The following is a 21,496-nucleotide window of genomic DNA, read 5'->3' as shown; positions in this document are numbered from 1 at the left end:
AAACCTAACTTAAATAAGAAAATATTTTTTAAGTCCAAAATAATAAAAAATTAAGAGGAAAAAAAATCCTGAGTTAAGACAATAAGAAAGCCACACTGCACAACACAAATAAACTTGAAAAATGAGATAAAAATGGATGTTTTCAGAAAAATATATCTTCTTAAAATTGACCACATGAGGAATATAAAAAATCTAAAAAGAATAACTTCTACACTGGGACAGAGAGTGTATTATAAAATGACTGAAGAAAACAATTTAGATGATACAAACAAACTTAAGAATTTCATGAAGAGGACAGTCTCCTTTCTGGAGAACTGGAAAATGGTGAAGAAAGTGGGAAGCTTTTATAAGACAAAAGATAAATAGCAAGGAAGAAAAAAACAGAAAATATCTGATTGGGACCACATAGTCAACCTGATTTGAGGTGAGAAGGTCCAGAGTTGGATTGGTGTTTGGGGATTGACTGACTGTCTATGCTACATAATGTTATTATTATAGGGACATGAAAGTAGCTTAAGTTCTGGTTTGCAGGAATGGCTCCATCTTGGGCCTAGAAATTTGTTCCATTAGGTGTTGAAAAGAACTACTCTCAAAAAATGCCACCATAGCCAATGCTTTTAAAAGGAAATTTTACTTAATAGTTGAAAAGTGAAGCTTTCCAGGCTATTTCAATTACTTCAGAACATGCAATAAAAAAAGAAAACTTGCAAACCCCTTGCATCTAGCAAGTATAACATTGATTCTAACATTTAGTGTACAAAAATTAAAGAGTTTCATTTATCGCTACTAATAAAAATTATAAACAAAGAACAAATATATTCCTGTAGAACATAAAAATAAAAACACATGATTAAGTAAGGTTTATTCCAGGAATGCTAGTGTATATCAATGTTAGAAAATCTATTAAGAAACCAATGAAATGGCAAGGGATAAAAATGCAATAAAATATTAATTGAAAAATAATTAGTCTACACATAGGAATAGACAGACATTAGTTAACATGACAAAAATCAGCTTTCTCAAACATAAAACAAGAATATGTTTAATGGAGACAGAAAACATTATGAAGTCCTACTAAAGTCAAGAGCAAAAAGTGGGTGCCAACACTGACTGCTAATGCTGAAAATTGATGACTGATATATCAGACAAGAAAAAGGAAAATATATAGAAATTGAAAAGGGAGAAGCAAATGTATACTTGCAGATGATATGTTTATATAATGTAATAATTTAACTAAGTGGCAGGATATAAACTTAATATACAGAACCTAATGGAATATATTTACTGAAAAATGAGTTGGAAGATATAATAAGGAGATCCACTTATAATACAGTAAATAACTTTAAAATAAGGAAACATTTAGAAATAAGTTTAATATGTTTGTACTCTCTTAAAAACTCTACTGAAGGCAAAAATAGCCAGAAAAAAAGAAAAGAACGTAAATAGATAACAAATCTTGTTTGAAAACACTCAAAATCATACAAATGTCAATGCAATTTAGTATAATGGGATTCAAATAAAAATAATATCTGTGTTATTTGGAAAAGTCAGTTCTAAAACTCCAGTGAAAAAATAAAAGGCTACAACTTCTGGTGGAAAGAGCTTAGAAGGGACTAAAAATTAAAAATGAAGAGAGAAGGAAAGGAGGCATATGGTGACAACAATCTTTATTTTCGTGTTTCAGACATGCTATACCTTTATAGAGTTACAACTGAGGATATTACTTTTTTAAGTCATTAAAATATTTGCCTGTTTCAGTTATAGAGATCATTATAGTAACTTTCTAAAATTTGGAAAAAATGTAAAATTTATGGAACTTTAAAGCTTGTTCTGAATATTAATATGCAATACAATTTATAATATTGTATAATAACAGTTTATGTTTTTAGCCTAATGAGTTGATTTAGTACTTCTTCTGGTAGCCCTGTCTTTCAAGATTGTAAAATGATAGCTCAAGCTAGCATAGTATCTATGACATTATTTTATGTTTTTTTCCTGCTTAATGTACTGGTCCAACTCTGTGATTAATGATATATCATTCTAATCTCTTACATTTTCATATACCAAGATGTTTTTTCTACATTCAGAATTCTGTTTTTTGAATTTGTTCTCAACTTTGAATTGCTGACTATCCTTTTAGAGGTTACTTATTTCAGAACATGAATAAAGAGATTCTAACTGTCTGCATTTTTTCTGAGAATAGATAAGACTTTTATAGGTTTTAGAATTACATGATAAATCCTTATGTATATACATGATGTTATCACACCACAGACAAAGGAGAACAAGAGTTGATAAATCAGTACTTCCTTCAGTTGATTCACAGCTTTTTCGCTCGGGTTTGGATTTAATCCAAATTGATCTTTGCATACTTTTTATCAACTCAACTAGACAAGTTCATAGTAAACAGAGAGAAGCAAAGATATAATGAAGATGAAAGGGTTTTGCATGTCTGGCCTAACCTTGGGCAATGTCACTCTTAATAACAACAGATGGTATTACTCCCTCTGAAGTTTGCTGATGTTATACATGAGTAAAAACTGGGAATTTTAGTGAAAGGCTGACAAAGGCTATACTAGGTCATCTCACAAGATTGCATTAACTTGCATTCCTGGTAACTAATAATGGCAGTATATTCTTGTTGCATTATAATAACTTTGTGTATAATCCAGTATCGAAGAATATTTCAAATATACCTGAGAAACAACAGAAAGTTAACACTGAGCGAATTGTAAAAGATCACCATTTCAACAAGACAGTCACTGATGAGTATTTTTATCTGTATAAACTAAAACATAGAATTTTAAAATTTCAATAACAGGAAAATCGAGAATTATAAAGTGGGATTCAGAAAGGAAAATCTTAACTGACCTGGCAAAACGTTATAGCAGTGATTTACTTGTATCCATTAGCTTCTGGTTTTGAAAGTGAATGGGGACCGAAGGAGGGCAGCTGAAACTGATTCAGCAGAGACCTGACATACCCTCCTTCCTGGGCAGATGTCACGTTTTACAAAGGTCTCCTCTTGAGCACTGGCCATGACAGTTGTCAGATGTCAGTCATATCGAATACCTTACTTATAGTATGTCTGAATTCAAAGATAACTTGTGAACTATAATCATATAAATATGGCTAGGTATATTTTATATACTTAGCTATATATGATCATATATAAATCATATATAATATAATAATGAAAAGCTGAGTGACAGTGAGGATGAATAGAATTCTCCATGTAATACTATATATCCCTGTCCACCATTAGATAAGTTAATGGCAAAGTATACCTAAAACTTAAATTTCCTTATTCTTAGCTGAGCCTTTTTTTTTTGGAACTCTATTCCTACTTCTAACACTATGGTGATAGCCAGAGGGAAAGGGGTGTGGGTGGAGGTGGAAGAAAGCAAAGCGGGGATAGATGGGGACAAAAAGTGATTTTGCTTTGGGCAATGGGCACATGATGCAGTTTGCAGGTGATGTTTTGTTAAGTTGAGCACATGAAGCCTGTGTGTTTTTGTGAACCAATGTCACCCCAATAATCTCAATAAAAACAGCAATTGTAATACTAATAGTAGTGATTGTTAGTATTTTAATGGTAAAACTAGAACTTGAATTTGGCCAATTCTTTAATATGCGTTGACTCATCAACAAACTTCTGAGGACTTAATGATTACCTGTTTTCACAAAAATCTCAATGATGCTGATTAAGAAAATGAAGACATAAAAATATATGTGTAAGATATATATTATATGTATATATCATATGTGAGAGACATTATATATAAAACTTTATATAATTTTATTACATTTTCATAATAGTTCTGAATTAAAGTTTTTGTGGATTTTATGCATGCAAGAAATAAGGTTCAAGGAAGAAAAGTAACTTATCCAAGTCATATAACAAATGATAAATTTGAATTTGAATCCACCTTATTGTTAACTTTCTGAGCAAGCACATAATCTGTCCAAAGTTAAGCAGTTAGTATTAGAATGTATTTTCAAATTTTGTGGCAGAAAGATTTCAGATTCTCTATCACTTGCATTTTCCATAGCATTGCACTTTAGAATTCTTCCAGAGTTCTTAAGCATATTGTATGAAGATAAACTATTTTTCAATTTCTAAAGCCTTGAAGTTCTGAGTGAGGTATACTTCTTGCCAATATGGATAGTTGTGATAGTCTCAGAAATGGGATTTGGCAACATTAATCAGTGTGAATGCCTATTTGATATAATACACAGATCTTTAAGATTTCTATCATTTGGTTAAGAATTTTTGTTATATGTATTATTGTGTATATTAAATGACTTACAAATATAGTTTATCTATCATCTATCTATCTGTCTACCTTTCTGTCTACCTATCATCAATTTCATTTCATTGGGTTGATGTATGGTAATGTAACTATAGGCACATTTGCTCTATCCTCATTAAAATAAATGTTATGAACAAACATTTATATCTTATCCTCTGTAACATGTGGTTATTTCCCTAAGAATTAATAAATTCCCAATCAAATTTGTCATATACATATTTTTGTAACTTATTTGTAAAAGGCAAATGTCCATTAAAATTTCCAAGCTTGCAACTAAAACTGTATTCTCCAGGATGAAAAAGTTACTAAATTTTGAGAAAGATACTGAAGAGTGAAAAAGTTACTAAGTTTTGAGAAAGATATTAAAGGGTATGCCAGGATCCCAGACACAGGAGTTAAGCGATACTTATGTTTTAGTAAAGAAAAGTAAAAATAACCAAAAACACAGTAATATTGAAATTGACAAAATGTTGCCTGAAAGTGAAATTTAAGTGTAATCATAGAAAATCATCAAGATATTGCACAATGAGCATCTACAACAACTAATCAAATAAAGACAGGCTAAGATATGGAAAAATATATAGTTTTGACATTCAAGAAGGATAAAAATTTTAAAAGCTCTTTACTGTGATTCAAAAATACTTACATAAACACAAGGTAGACTTAGAAGACATAAAAATAGATTCACATGAAAAATTTGAGAAAAGCACCAGTGAATAATTACCTCAAAGAGTAAAAACCTTGAAGTCATAGCCCTAAACAATACACAAAAACCTAGGGAACACACAAAAAAATAGTTTTGAAGCAAGAAAATGAGAAAGCCAAGAATACCACTTGAAACATTATTTTAAGATTGTTGCTGATAATATAATTAATGTTTTTGAAAGTTTATAAAGTTCCAGGTACTATGCCATGATCATTGTATGCATTATTTTATTTTATCCTTCAAATAATCTGGTGAAATAAATGATTAAAATTTGAAATTATAGTCCATAATTATGATAGAGTTGAATTACTCTGCTCAGAAGCATAGAAAAAAAGAGATAGAACTTTTTCCAGGCTTTTCTAACCCAAATGTTCCTTTTTTTTATAATTTATTTTTCAAGTACAGTTGACATACAATGTTATATTAGTTTCAGATGTAGTGACTAGACATTTATATACCTTATGAAGTGATCAACCCAATAAATCTTGTACTCATCTGACACCATACACAGTTATTACAATCTTATTGACTATATTCCCTTTGCTATACTTAACATCCCCATGGCTATTTTTATAACTGGAAATTTGCACTTAATTTCTTTAAAGAAACTCTCAATTGCTTCATCTGCTGGGCAGTTACTGCAAGGTGGTTGTTAAAACATATTGCCTTGTACATTGACATAGATGTCTATTAGTGCCAAACACAATATAAAGAGTGAATTTGTTGTGGCTGATAAAATATATATCCTTTAAAAATATAGCTATAAATTTGTAAATGGGCAAGTTTATAGCTATATTTTTATCATTTTTTATCATAAATTAAGCATATCAAAAGTAGAGGTACATTAAAAGAGATCTCTACAAGTCATAGTTTTCCTTTCTCTGTCTAATATACGTATCCTCTCTGGACTCAATTTTTTTTTTGGCTAAACCCCTCAAAGACCCCCAGTAAATATGGCTTGGTGATACTGAAATACTCATGACTTTCTCCTTGTATGTAGACCATGATACAGATCAAACAAATAAATGTATTCCTTCTTCTAGGCCATGGCCATTGCTTGAAGGATCTAATTGATTTAGCCCAATGAGACTCACTCAGAGAATTAATGGAAAAAGAAGCTTTCTTTTCCTGTTATGTGGCTGATTTGAGGGATATAAGCATAAAGTTTTTGGTAAGGGTGAACTAATGAAAAAAACCTGCCTGAAAGCAATTCAACATGAACCTAGGTTTGCCAGATTTAGGAAGACAACAAGCAAACAAAAATCAAAACACAAAATAAACATAGCACATGTTTGAGACACACTAATGGTAAAAAGTATTGTTTATACGGATTTCCAATAAAATTTAACTTTATCTGACAGTTCTAAATAAAGGAAAACTAACCTAAGAGTTAGAGAGAAAAATAACTCAGTAACATGAGTTTGTACATCTGACATCACCCAAAGTCAAATGAACCTTGGATGTTTAAATTGTGTGAGTCTTGAAATTATTTCTGTGGCTGGCACCATAAGGACCTGTGCCCAATATGGTGGTCCAAAAAATAATTAAAAATAACCCTTTTACTTGAAATTGCTTGAAGCACTAATATAAATAGAAAACATGAAAGCTTGTAATCCTTTGTAAATAACATAAAAGAAAAAGTGGACTTACATAATATGTTAGAGTTGGCAAAAGTGGAATATAAGATCTCTCTTAACTCTAAAATTACTCTATGTTGAAATTGCATTCACTACTCAAAGACATTGTAGGAAAGAATATTTCTCCTCTGTCTAGGCAGAGTGTCTTTAAAATTAAAGACACAGCTTTAGAGTACACTTGGCACCTAGATCAACTGAACCAAACTTGGAAATTATTGAGTAAAGGATTCTGCAGCCAAATAGTGTTCACCCACAAATGAGGAATCAGATTTTTCTATGGTTGAATTGTTTGAATTCCACGGATAAAAACATTTTTTGATGAAGAATTGAGAGAGCTAATTTTTGTTGAAGGTCCTAAATTTGAATGCAACTTATAACATCAACATGTACTCATAAAATTCAGTTTATTTTGACATTGTTTTATACTAAAAAATACCTTACAACCTACTGGACATAGTACAGGGTCTGTCCTGAAAAAGTTCATCCATTGTTAATATAACAAGAACAGCTTGTGTTACATCGATGTAACCTGGCAGCCAAAGAGAGTGGACTGGAATAAGCATATGTGAAAAATGATGACTTCACTGTACTAGTCAAGGGGGCAGTGGATGCCATTGAGTTAGCATGTGTATTGTGTGGCCATCACATTCAAAATGACTGAGTAAGTAGAGCAATGAATCTGCATCAGATTATGCATAAAGTGTGAATATTCCCCCAAGGAACCTATTCAGATGATTCAGAAGTCCGCATCTATGGGCAACTTGTGATTGGCAGCTTCATGACAACAACACACCCACTCACGCATCACATCTCATGTGAAGTTTTTTAGCAAAACATCAAATCGCCCTGGTGACTCAGCCTCCCTACAGGCCAGATTTGGCACCCTGTGACTTCTGGCTTTTCCCAAAACTACAATCACCTTTGGAAGGGAAAAGATTTCAGATCATTGATGAGATTCAGGAAAATATGACAGGGAAGCTGATGGCAATTGGGAAAACTGTGTTAGGTCCCAAGGTACTTACTTTGAAGGGTATTGTAGTGTCATTGTCCTATATACAATGTTTATTGTATCTTGTATCTTCTTCAATAAATGTCTTTTTTTCATATCCATGGCTAGATACCTTCGGGACAGACCTTGTATTTTAATGAGTTAAAGATTTTCTTTAGATATAAATGATTCAATGACATTAAGTACCATTTCATACTTTGGCTTAGTATTTAATTTCAGTAAAAAAATTATATATATATATATATTTACCTCATAAATACTAAAGAATGGTAGGTCCTTGTTTTCAAATATCTTTAAAAATGACTTATGTATATGTTTTATATACACAATTTAGAATATGTGATTTTTTATGTTAAATATGAAACTAAGAATAGCTGAGTAGTTATAAGCCATGTTTATATCAACAATCACTCAATAAAATCATTTTACGTCAAAATTGTTTTCTACAAATCTACATTTGGAGTCCAAGTACTTTTATAAAAAACAAATTAAAATGCGCAAACCTCAGTTGACCTACAATTCTAAAAATATTTTCTAAGAATGTCATCTTTGAGCCAATATGTGTGAATAACTTCTATTCTATAAAAACTATCTACAGAAATAGATTCTTGAAAAGAAGGTTCATTGCTAGAATTTTATTTGACCTGACAGGACAGCCAACATTTTCCGCATTCCAGTGTCAATGTGCCAGCACCCCCTGGTGGGCATTGCAAAATATAAAATTTAATTCTCCTGATAAGAAAGGTTAAAGGTGTTCACTTGTATTAGGTTTACTGGGTTGAAACACATTTGCACAGTAAAGATCTGTGTATCTAAAAAGTCTCCATATACATTAACTTATGTATATAAGTGTTTTTATGTGTACACCATAAATTCTTCATTGTTTATATTTGTTTGACACCTTTTTTAACGTTTTTGCTATGTATACTTGCAATTATAGATGAAGTTTTGTCTCCTAACGGGGGTTATTATAGTATAGAAAAAAGCATCAATTTCTACATGGGACTTATTTTATTTAAACCCTGATTGCCCCATCAGAATTCTTATACAGAGCAAATTACTTACTTGTTCTGAATCTAATTTGTTTCATCTGTAAAATAGGAGTAAATATGTGCACCAGTTATGACAAAGGAAAAATGGTCAACTCCCTCCAAATTTTTTTAGGCAATTTTTTCCTGGAGTTCTGTCACATCTGGGCTTCAGAACACAAATATTTAAAAGGCATAAGCATGCATACATTTGTATTACTGAGCACCAAGAATAATGTAAGGGATTCTAAGCCATCAAAAACCATTATAGGTTATGCTTTGGGCTGAAATAAACACAAAGTAAACAACTGGGTATTAGTCTTCATAGAAATAAATTAGTATACTTTTTCTGTATTATCCAAAGTTAGTTATTGAGAAATTACAACAACTGCTTATCAAATGATTAATGGGACATTGAAGAGCTCTAAAAATAGACAAATCAAGTGATAGAGCTTATTAACAAAATCATATTAAACTTGATAGAGTTTATATAAATGCTGGGGTTTTTTTTGTGAAACTGTGTGTATATGTGAAAGAAAATCCCTTTAAAATTCTTTCCCAAGGCATTAGTCTATCTCTATATGTACAACTAGTTCTGCAAATTTTGTCTGAATTAAGAGGTCATTTAAAAGGATAAAGTGAAATACTATTTTGAGAAATGAGTAAATTTTAAAATATTGGGCAAGTTTCTTGATAGCAAAGTTTGAGAAGAATTATTGAGTGGCTGAAAAATTGAAATAGAAAGATGTGAGACACACGATACTCAGAGTGCAATGACAAAAGAGGAAATGAAAAGCCAGCTCTGTTTCCATTGATGCCTTGTGCTATCTGGAAGCTGTCCGGAACCACTGTTTTGGTGACTGCACTTCAGAATTTCTTGGTTTCTGCTTTAGAAACAAACTGGTCTATGGTTCATTGAACTAAGTAGATCCTCTCCGACCACAATGGTCTGTGGTAAAGCCTTTGACCAATGGGGTCCACTGTTCCTTTGCATTGGCTAATCCTCTTAATATGCCCATATGTTACATCCTGTATCTTTTAATGCTTCTATATTTTCCTCATTGCTTGATGGGAATTTCCTCTGGCTATCAACACTCTTTTTTATTTTAATGCCACATGTTATAGATAACCAGGTTAGATTTTCCAATAAGATTGCAAGGGTTCTAAGGCAGAGTATCCCAAGATATTTGTGGTCAGAAGAACCACCTGGAATGATGTGAAAATGCAGATTATTTGAATTTGCTCCAGAGACTTGAATCAAAATTTTCCTTTGGAAGTGACTGGAAATCTATGTTTATAAGACACAACCAAATTTATTCTTAAGGTTATTTAAACATGAGGTTTATTTAATTGATTCAATTCAGGACAAATTTCCATAGAGAATCTGAGCACAGAGATCTCCATTTATACATTAAAAAATATTAAAGGTTATTATTGTTCATCCTTTAGAATGGAGTAACAGAATGGACTTTTTTTTCAAATTATTTTTGGTTTTAAATAAGAAATGACCAATAGATAACATAATAATTCCCCTTTTTAAATTTTATTTTATTTCTTTCAAAAGGACACTTCTTGTCAGAGTGAGAAATCACCAACTTTCTTGTCAACAACTCTGAATTTGTTAGATATCCAGATCTTATAAAAAAGTTTAAAGATGTAAGATTCATTAGTTAGCAACTGTGTTAGCTTTCTATTGCTACATCACTAATTACAACAAATTTTGTTGTTTAAAATAAGATTTTTATCATTTCACAGATGACCTGTGTCAGAATTAACTGATTTAACTGGGTGCTCTACTCAGAGCCTTAACAAATTGAATCCAAGTTGTCAGTCAGCTGACTATTTATTTGGAGTCCTGACTTGGGAACACTGTGTTTCCCAGCTCCCTCAGGTTTGTTGGCAAAATTCACTTCCCTGCGGTTCTAGACTACAGTCCCTATTGCCTTGTTGGCTATGAGCTAGGGGGCACTCTCAGCTCTTAAAGGCTATGCACAAGAGCCTGCTTTGTTGTCTTATCTCAATAACAGAGCATTTCCTTTATGTCCAATCCTTTTTATCTTCAAATCTCTCTCATTCTCTTTTGCTACCAGCCCAAGAAAACTACTTTTAAAGGGCTCATGTGGTTATATCACTCCCACCCACATAATCCCAATAATTTAAGGTCAATCGATTTGGGACTTTACACCTGCAAAATTCTGTCACATTAGTATCCAGACTGGTGTTTGACATCTTGGGATGTCATCCTGAATTTCTGTCTACCATAAAAGTTCACACATTGGAGCATTTTTTCCCTCTTGCAATGATTTAAAAATATGTCACAAAGTTTGGCTCTAGATTCCTACTAGACTTCCCCAGTTTCCATGAGAGTCAAAATGAAAGGAACAATAGTTCTAAAGAATAATCAAGGGCCACTGTACAATTTTGATTGAAGAAATGTTTCTACATTGAGATCATAACACTTTCTGGGTCAATAATCCCTTTGAGAATCTGATGAAAGATTGGTATCTATTCCCAACTTCCCCAAATGTGTATCTACATTTCAGGGTATTTTGGAATCTCAAATTAAGGGTTTTTCATGTAAGTAGAAGAGAAAAAGTGAAATTAATCAATATCTGTGTGTGCCTTTGATAAACTATCAAAGAAGAAATGGTGCAGAAAAGAGTATTTGTAGAAGAATAGAAAAATAGAAGAAAAAATGAAAATGGGAAGAAAATATAAAGGATAGAGATATCAATAGCCCTTTACAACGTGAGAGTGGTTTTAGTCACCAATTTATGATCTACCACCCCAAATTGCATTTTACTACAGAATAGAATTTAAACATGAGTTATTTTAATATGTGTAGATGGAAGGATGTTAGTAACACAGTAATTTGTTTTTTATAATATGATGTAAGGAGGTACTTTGTTATTATATATCACAACATCCTGGTACTTTCGGGTATAGTTTTGAGTTCATTTTTCTATATATGAAAAAAAAACTCTATAAAAAAGACAGTATCAAAACATAAATGGCCCAGTTTGTAGTGTTCTTTGAGGCTTAGTAAAATAGTTTCCTGAGAGTTATGGTAGAGGTGCTTGGAAGAGCAACGGTATTAAAGCCTGGACAACCTCAGTTCAGACAACTATTCCATCACTTCCTGCAGGCATGACCTCAGGCAATTTAAGTCTGCTTTCTCTGTGTCTTACTCTCATCCAAAAAAAAATGAGGTCTACTTTCAGAGACTCCTGTGATAACTGAATGATTAAACGTCCAGTATGCTGCCTGGCTCATTGAAGATGCTTTGAAAATGTGTTGTTTTTTTTTCTTTTCCCTAGGGTATGATTGTTCGTTAGTACCAGTCCAGGAATTTTCATAATTTCTACATATTTGCTTTGAGTTTGATGCATAATATACACAAAGGTACCAATTTAATATCTTTAAATTATATCTAAATAATTGATCAATAATTCCTCATTTTGAAATAGTTTCTTTAAATTCCTTTGAGAGCTATGAGCAAGTGGAAAAGCTTATGTGTAGGACTAGACAAAGGAGAAGGGGGAAGCCATGTCAGAGAGTTTAGGCTGGAGAAACGTGTGGGAACTCTAGAAGTGGGGTACCTGGCTGGGTTAGAAGGAAGGTTGCTGAGGGCACGTTATAGCTAGTTCATAACTGAGCTCAGGACCTTCCCTACTGCTTTGGTCTAAATGCAATGATGTGTATGATTTAGTTGCTCTTTATCTCAACTATAAGTTGACTACTTTTAATAATTCCAAATTCATTTTTACTATAACTTTTGTTTTGAAAAAAGCAAATGAATAAATAGGCAAAAGAGATGAAGCTCTATCTTCAGAATCATGGTTTAAAATATGTTGAACAATTAAGGTTAACATAAGACTGAATTCACTAGAGATGCTGGTTGTAGTTAAACATATATTTTAATCTAGCTCTCTTAGAGAACTTTCTTTTGGCAATAAAGAAAATAATTTCCCTAAAACAGAAAAAGATATTGGCTTGCAGAAGTCTATTAGAATCTATTTGCCAATTTCTAATGACTATGACACACTTTGGAATAGATGTTATACCCAGCTAAATTTGTATTCACAAATATCTTTGAAGGAAGGGAAAAAATGACTGAATTTAGCCTGACTAACAAAAGACTAGTTATTGACAGAGAAAAATGAATTAAATCTTCTTTTGCTTGCCAATAAGTTTATGTGACCATTTGAAGAATATCATTCTGTTTGGTTCCTACCTGACCACTTAATGTGTAGCTAAAATTTATCACACCCTCATGATCCAAAGGAATTAGGACACTTTGAAAAGTACCTGAATCAAACCTAAAAAACAGCTTAGTAATCTGACAGAATCCTAGGTTCTGATTCTGTTAGTAAAACATGTAGGTTCTAAGTGCTGAATTTTCTCATTATGACCAAATAAAATAAAATAAAATGGAATATTATGTGGAATAAAAGCAGGGTAATGGGCTGGAGAGACAGATAAAATATCTTCAGTTTATGACTAGTGGCTGCCACCTTCAAGGTTTTTTGAAGGAAGATTTTATTTCTTTCTTCCAAGACTCAAAATGGTAAGTCCAGGATGTATGTTAATGTGTAACAGTGATTATCTTACTGCATTCCTCTGCAAAAAATGCACGCTTGCTTTGTGGAAAGTTTAAAATTAAATACAGACATCAGAAGGATGGGGTAAAAGGGATTTGTTAGGTGTTTGCACTGAGATGCTAAAGAACTCCCATTAAGTTACATGTTGTAATAATTAAAATGTTACTTTGAATTGGTTTCAAAACTTAAGCAGATCCAGAGAAACTAGAGAGGGAATTAAGAACTAATTACATTAAAGTACTGAAGATCAATTTTTCATGGATTGGTAGCTTCATGTTATTGTTTTGTTTTGTTTTTTTAAAACACTGAAGGTGAGTATTATAAGGAAACATCAAGGGATCCTTGTCCAGGGCTCTGCATTACTCATAAGTATTATGCATTTTTATAATAGAGTTTGAGTTAACTTACTGTATTTTAGTAATACATATTGTACCTACTCTGAAGTTTGCCGCTCTTCTTAACAATAAAAAAAATGCCCAAAGAGATAGATAGATAGATAGATAGATAGATAGACTGATTATTAGTTTGGCACTGTGAAAGTCTGGAACTCAAACCAGTATTTTCTAGATCTGAATGGATGATATGCATATATGATCAGAAAAATATAATCAAATCCAGTCAGCATTATTTTATTCTTTTCTTTCTTTTTCTAAAGAGTAACACTGACATTTGATTAGATTAACCATGCAGTGAACCCATGTTTCAAAATGAAGATAAATTTCTATCAATTTCCTTGTGCTTCTTGGTAAACTGAGTGGCCCCGTGTGTTCTCCCACCCTGGGAAAGGAGAGGGAGGGAGTGAGAGTAGGCTGGCCCCCAAAGGGAGTGTCTTTTACCACTAATTTTGTGACATTATTTCATGTCTTTATCACGCTTTAGGATTTCATCTATCGAATTGGTCTTGATTCTTCCTCTAGCAGATCGATCCTACTTTGTCGCATATGACGGTAAGGGTAAAGGATATTTTCTAGAACAAGCTTTGGCAACCATGAGAATGGGCCTTGAAGGCCGTCAGATGAAAAGTGAGGAATGGACGAAAGGTACTAGCTGCGTACACATTGAACAAAAACTCATTGCCGCATCAAACGGAATCAAGGTATACACTGATACTATTTACAAGGCAGAGACGAAAAATATAGAAATGTTTTCAGAATTTTTTTATGGAATCTCAAGATATTGACAGTATTTAATATCCGAACAAAGCAAAATGGAATGAATGATGGGAATAAGATTGAGAATATTTGGTTTCATCTTAGAGTGTCAGGTCCCTATTGTAACAGCAAATTTTAAATTATGAGTGTTTCTTTTCTACTTATTGGACTTTATTAAATCATATCTTTTAGGCTAAATGAACATACCTTTTACTATGTGTAATAAAGTATTGAATTTAAAGTATATATCTGAGTTTACAGACAGAGAATAGATGAGTTGAGTTCTATTATATATTCAGTTTATTACAACTGTTATTTGATGTGACTTCTCTTTTTGCTTGTCTTCAGCTCACCAGCCAACCTTCACGAAACTAAAGGCAAAAGAAGCCACTGATATAAAGATAAAAGTATCCCTAATATAATAGGCTCTACTGACAGCGCTCTCTTCTTCATACAGGAAAAATGGTTCAATAGAGCCTTTGCAGAGTTATGTTGAAAATATATGCTCTCCTGCTACATGCTATGTGAAATGGTTAGTAGGAAAAAAATAAACTTATTTTAAAAACAGAACCCCATTTACAAATAAAATTTATCATTTGAACTCTCAAGAGTTATTTAAATAAATTGACTTAAATATCAGATAACTCAAACTTACAATAAAGAGAATTTCTATTCTATTTGTTAATGGGGAGTTTAGTAAATTAAGTTAAATATTGGGTGGGTACATATATAATTTTGGTATATATTACTTTTTGTATGCTTTCTAATTAGGTTGTGTTTAAATTGCACAAAATGTAAATATGTTTAAATTATATTTGAATCAAATTTTAGTGGAATCCTGATGTCTACATATTGAAACAAGGAAGTCATAGTTTAAAATCCAGATAAGATAAATTATCCTTTTGTTATATGTAAATATAAGAAACACACATAAAACATTTATAGATAACAAATATTTTTGTTATTCTTGATTGCTTATTTTATTTTGGAGAAATGTGCTTAAGAATTTGCTTCCAAAAAAAAAAAAAAAACAACCTAAACTCAATTAAAATGGGGAATGGGATGAGACACTATAATTCAAACAGATGTTTTGCCTGTATTTATCTAAACAAATTTTCTCTAGATTAAATTGCAATAGAATATTTATTATATGCATGTACATACAAAATTAAAATTTTGTAAATCTTATTTATCTCACTTGATTTCACAGAATTGTAGAAACGGTATTGATTTTATCTGAGTGTTTTGCAAAGTGGTATCTTTTTCAGGATAGGTCAATTCACTTAGAAATGACAGACCTCAGAGAGTCATACTGCCCTACCTAATAGCATATATCTTTAATTAATACAATTACCTTCAATATTTGTTATTTATTTAAATATAGAGTTTAATACCGAACATACACACATGTGTGTGTGCATGCCTGTGATCTTTATTTTCAAATACAATGCTACTGACAGTGGGTTTGATCAATATGTGGATGTGGCTGGGAAAATGCATGCATCATTAACAATGTTTCCCACACTGAACATATTACATTTGTGGCTTTAGGAGCTATTTGAAAAACCTGTTGTAATTTGCTCTTGTCTTTCTCTGTTTGGTGTGAAATCTTTCCCCAGAAAGATCTATATTAAGGTCAAGGCTGCCTCTAATAAGAACCTCTGTTCCTGTTGCAATGTAGGGCATGTGAACAGTAGGAGATACAGAGAAACGGCTGGCAGATTTGTTCTGTTATTGCTGATCTTGAGCCATCAGTTAGAGTGCAGTAAGATTTATTGGTAGAATTGATAACTCCATGCAAAACAATTTTGCTGAAGTATATAGCACGGACATTGATTGAAAGGGGAAAGAGAGCATAGTGCTCTCACACTTTGTGGAAATGAAATATAGTAAAAACATAGTTCTTTAGTTATGAAACTATGCACGCAGTGAATGCATGATAAACATGAGCTGCAGTTCTGATGTTGTGTTACATAGATTCTATTTTGGAGTCTCCTGAATTTCTTAGTTAATAGTGAGGCACACAGTGAAAATACTACTATTTATTAGTGCTTTTTGGCCATGACTCTTAGCCGCTTCCACCTTCTAAGTCCTCACAGCTACACTGTGAAGATTTACATTTATAACAAGCATGAAACCCTGGAGGGAGGGTTGTAGCTACGAAATTTACCTCTTAGCATATCTTTGGCAAGGAAATAAGTGACATTAAATTTCCCCCCAAACTCTCCTCACCTTTGAGAAAAATAATGTTCTTAATTCTACCAAAGCACTAGAAATCCTAGGACCAGTCCAAGAATCTGCCAAGAGGGAAAACTACCAGGTGTTTAAATGGCAAACATCCATGGGATACAGTTGAATGAATAAAGATGAATGGGGATGAAACATTTAGTTTGAAATGAATTCAAGTGAAAATTAAGCCAGACTATGACTGAAATATAATTTAATCTGTTCATTTTGCTCTAGTTAACCCCCACATATAAAAATATGCACTGAGAAAACAGGAACATGGTATAATATATATTGTAAAAACATATGGTAAGTATCCAAAGAGAAGTGTCAACCTCAAAACCAAGCAAACATAGTGCTCCCACTGGACACAAATTAAACCCGGGAAGCCTGTTAAGTGCAGAGCTAGAAAAAATATGACATATATAATAGGAAATGGGAGAGATAAACCAAATAGGGAAAGATAGAACATAAAGTTGCCAAACCTCATCAGACATTTTACCAATGTTCTTTCACAGATAGGTAATTACATCTGTAATGGAAAACTACAAACTAAGGATTGGCATGGTGAAAGTGTTCCTTAGTTTTCATTCCTTTGTCTTTTGTAAGAAAACAAACTATTAATAGAACCATAATTGGAAGTGAGATGGAGTAAAGGATTAAAACCCTTCACAGATCATGACGATAGAAATATTTTTATTTGTTTCTAGTGGAAAATTGAGGTGCTGTTTATCTTGGATTTTCCGAGAGTTCTAATTTCAAATATTGTCCTCTGTTTTAGACCATGTGACAAAGTTTAAGTTCAGTTCATAGAAAATTCAGTATATTTTATTATCTGAGAGATTGTGTATTAGTTAGGGTTCTCCAGAGGAATAGAACCAATAAGATGTATAAGTGTGTGTGTATGGCCTACATATACATATGTAACATAAATAAGATGTGTATCTATATATATTTAGAGAAGAAGAAATAGAGAAAGAGAGATTGAAATGAGAGGGAAAGGTGGAGGTTGAATAATTGGTATTGGCAAGAATTGATTTAAAGTCTTGAGTTGAAGGCAGCTTGATTGCAGAATCACTTTCTCTTTAGGGGACCTCAATCTTTTCTTTCAAGGCTCCCAACTAATTGGATGAAGTCTACGCATATAATGGAGAATAATTGCTTTATCTAAAGTCTACTGATTTAGATGTTATTTGTATGTAAAACACATCTTCACAGTAACATCTAGGCTGGTGTTTGATCAAATTACTGGGCACCATAGCCCAACCAAATGGATACATAAAGGTAACCATCGTAGTTACATAGGAATCAGATTTAACACTGTAAATGGGGATCACTTAAAAAACTAAACACCACTCTGATTTTGGCACCCTAAGGCCAGAGAGTGGGGGGAGAAAGGATAGGTATTTTGGCAGGAAGAATTAATATTTGGCAAATATCTATTTTCTCTTTGTGATTCTAAGTTTCCCAGACAATTAGGTTGGGATGGTCTACCAATGCTGGCCAATGGAGTCTATGTTTGTCACTTCTAGACTGATATTATTAAAAGATGGTACTTATTCTTCATTTGTGCTATTACAAGATGGAGGATGGGGTGTCTGACCTGCAGTAACAATGATATAAGAGAAAATAAATCTGAATTTTTAATAAGCCATAGCGATAGCTGGGGTTTTCTGTTATATCAGCCTGGTTAACAGAGTGGCATACATTCTGTAAAAAAAATAATTCATTTTCATTAAAACAGAGGTCTGCTTTGTTGAAATTTCAAAAAGAAATATAAAGAAGAAAATTAAGATTAGATGAGCATTACTGATATCTTACAGCACTCTCTTCCAAAATTTGAATCAATACACTAAATTAAACATTTAGTTGCTCTTAACTGTGAATCACAATCAGGCACACATAAAATTACAACACACACACACAAGTTTTGTCCTTACATTTACAGATATAGCATTACTTATTGTGTTTGATTTCATATCATTACAATTCTTCAAGTGTAATTAGGTGATCATGATAGATATTCCTTAAAAAGTATGCATATAAGATCTAATTATTTTATATGTATGTGGTTTCCAACATTATTTTAATTGGAAAATCATCTGAAATAATCAAGTATATCATGACAAGATTGTATTACAATTTACCCCTTAAATATTTGGGATGTTACCAGTACTCTGCTCATGTTAGTTTCCTAACATTATCTGAATAATTTTGTGTATTTGTTCTCCACAAGAGGAAAAATTGATAAACTAATTCCACATGTTTATCAATATTTTATTATTTCTAATATAATATTTTATGACTGAATATTTTAAAAACAATATTGTAAAAATTCAAGTTATTAATATACTTTTTAAAGACTGAAACGTGATGATTTATTTTATATTAATAGCTAGATTTCCTGCAGTTGTTAAGATCAACATAACAATGTTTTCATCATAATGAAGCAGATTATAATAGGTAATAATAGAGCTGAAAATTTTCTGTCACCTAGTGACATTGCAGTCATTGTAATGTCCCAGAACAAAGCATTACCCATGTATTTCTGTTAATGCTGGTGTAAACAACCTGCTGTGCTCCCAGTAGCGTAAAAGTGTAGCATATACAATTCTGTATAGGACATAATACTTGCTAATGATAATAAATGACTGTTTTACCAACTTCTATATTTACTATATATTTTATCATTATTTTAGAAAGTAGTCTTTCTATTGGTAAAAAAATGTTTGCTGTAAAACAGTATGCCATGTTCTGCTGCCAGCAGCCTCCAACATTTCATGCTCACCATGTCTCTTGATTGCATCATTTTCTCTCAGGTGTGATTTCATGTCATGTGTGTTCATCATGGTCCCAATGCATACAAAATCCACTGCTAATGTTGTCAGTAAAAAGCCACCTAGAACAATGACCTGGAAATAAATGAAAATTGATTAAAGACTATGAAGATGGAAAAATCAGTGACAGTTACTGCTCACCAACCAGGAATGTCCCGTCCCACCACAACTATGATGTGGAAGAACTAGAGAAAAATAATGAAAGTTATTAAAGCATCTGCTTTCTTGAAAGCAACAAAACTAATGATAATGTGAGAAGGGCCTATATCAGACATGGAGAAACTTCTAGTGACCTGAATTAGGGACAAGACACAGAAGCATGTCTCTGTCAACACCATGATGGTCATGACCAAAGCAAAAGGGTTGTTTGCAATGTTGAAAGAAAAAGCTGGCTCCAGCTGCAATGTTGAATTGACTGCTAGCTCTTGGTAATTGATTCAAGAATCATTATTCATTACCTAATGTGAAAGTGAGTGGTGAGTCTGTAAGTGCTGATGTGAAGGCAGCTGGACAATTTTGGAAAATTACTTGCCAGAGCAAATATTCAGTATTGATAAAACCTCCTTATTCTGGAAATGGATGCCTGAAAGAACTTTCATCTGTAAGGAGACCAAATCGACACTAGGTTTCAAAACTCTCAGGACATAATAACAGTCTTGCTTGGGGGCGCTGTTGCAGGCTGCAAATTTGGAATTTTTTTGTGATCTGGCACAGTGAAAATCTCAAAACCTTCAAGTATGTCACTAAGCACACACTACCAGTGTACCACAGGAAAAATAAAAAGTCAAGGATGACCCTGCTCCTTTTCCAAGATGCACCCCCTGAACTGTTACGTCAGCAAAATGAAGAAGTACTGTTTGAAGAATAACATATCTTTCAAGATTTCGTTTGGTGATTGGAGGAGAAAGTGGAGGTGGGTGGAAGTGGAAGAGGTTCTGGAGAGATAAATGATAACAGGTAAAAATGCAACAAAAAATTTAAAGAAGTGATTTTGTTTACTGTTGACAATGCCCCCCAATATCTTATTTTTATTGATAATTTATATCCTACTATTAAAGTGGTGTTTTCCCTCTAAACACCACCTCTTCAGTCCAATCTATGTGTCAAAAGTTATAGAAGCTTTTAAAGCCTGTTACCTGAGAAGGGCCTTTGCTCAGGCTTTTGCTGAAACAGAAACACTGGAAGGATTCTGGAAGGATGACACTGCAATTCTGGAAGGATTACAACTTCTATCTCTGCATCAAGCACTTTGCTTGGGCAGGGCTGATGTCGCCAAGGAGTGTATGAATGGTGTCTGGAAGAAGACACTTAGGAGTTTTGGCCATGACTTAAAAAAATTTAAGAAAGATGAGAAGTTTGTAAAAATCAGTAAGTCAGTGGTTGAGATGACACACAACTTCAACCTAGTGTAGATGAGGATGACACTGAGGAGCTCCTGAGAAATGGACTAACCATGTGTTGTTGGAACTGGAAGAGGAACACAGGGCTGAAGAAGAGATGAGACCAAAGGAAACTGAAGGAGGAGGGCAAAAAGAACCCTCAAGTAAACTCACAGTAAAATATTTAGCAGAAGCTTTTGCAGACCTCAACGCATTCTTTGAAAATTTTGGCAACATGGACCTTGCACTAAAATGTTTTTATTAATAAAGCAGAATGTTCATGGTTAATTATCAGCTTACAACAAAATCTATTATGAAGAAATAGAACAAGCAGAGCAAACTATCCTAGGCCTACTTCTGAAAAGAGTGACACTTCCTTAAGAAAAACCTCAGGGTGGTCCTTCAGGAGGTATTCCAGAGGGCAGCATTGTTTCCACAAAAGAGGACCGCCTCATGCGTGTTGTTTCCCCTGAAGGGACCTTCAGTGGGACAAAATGTGGAGTGGAAGACAGTGATATTGTGGTCCTGACCGTGTGTAGACCTAGGCTGATGTGTTTGTGTCTTAGTTTTCAACAAAGTTTAAAAAGTAAAAAAAAATAAATAAATAAA

The 21,496-nt window shown here is 32.9% G+C and overlaps 1 protein-coding gene across 1 annotated transcript in view; it reads left to right on the top strand.

Annotated features, from left to right (window-relative positions):
- LOC129066070 (pumilio homolog 3-like) overlaps positions 1–21,496 on the top strand; it is a 116,876-nt gene that overhangs the window by 14,128 nt on the left and 81,252 nt on the right. Inside the window, 1 exon segment of the mRNA XM_054567600.1 lies at positions 14,174–14,390. Coding sequence (XP_054423575.1) covers positions 14,174–14,390 — 217 coding nt within the window.

This window comes from Pteronotus mesoamericanus, unplaced genomic scaffold (assembly GCF_021234165.1).
Source record: "Pteronotus mesoamericanus isolate MK-2021 breed Mesoamerican mustached bat unplaced genomic scaffold, CSHL_Meso_final contig_182, whole genome shotgun sequence".
NCBI lineage: Eukaryota > Metazoa > Chordata > Mammalia > Chiroptera > Mormoopidae > Pteronotus > Pteronotus mesoamericanus.
Note: the sequence above shows the minus strand (reverse complement) of the source record. Positions and strands in the feature narration are given on the sequence as shown.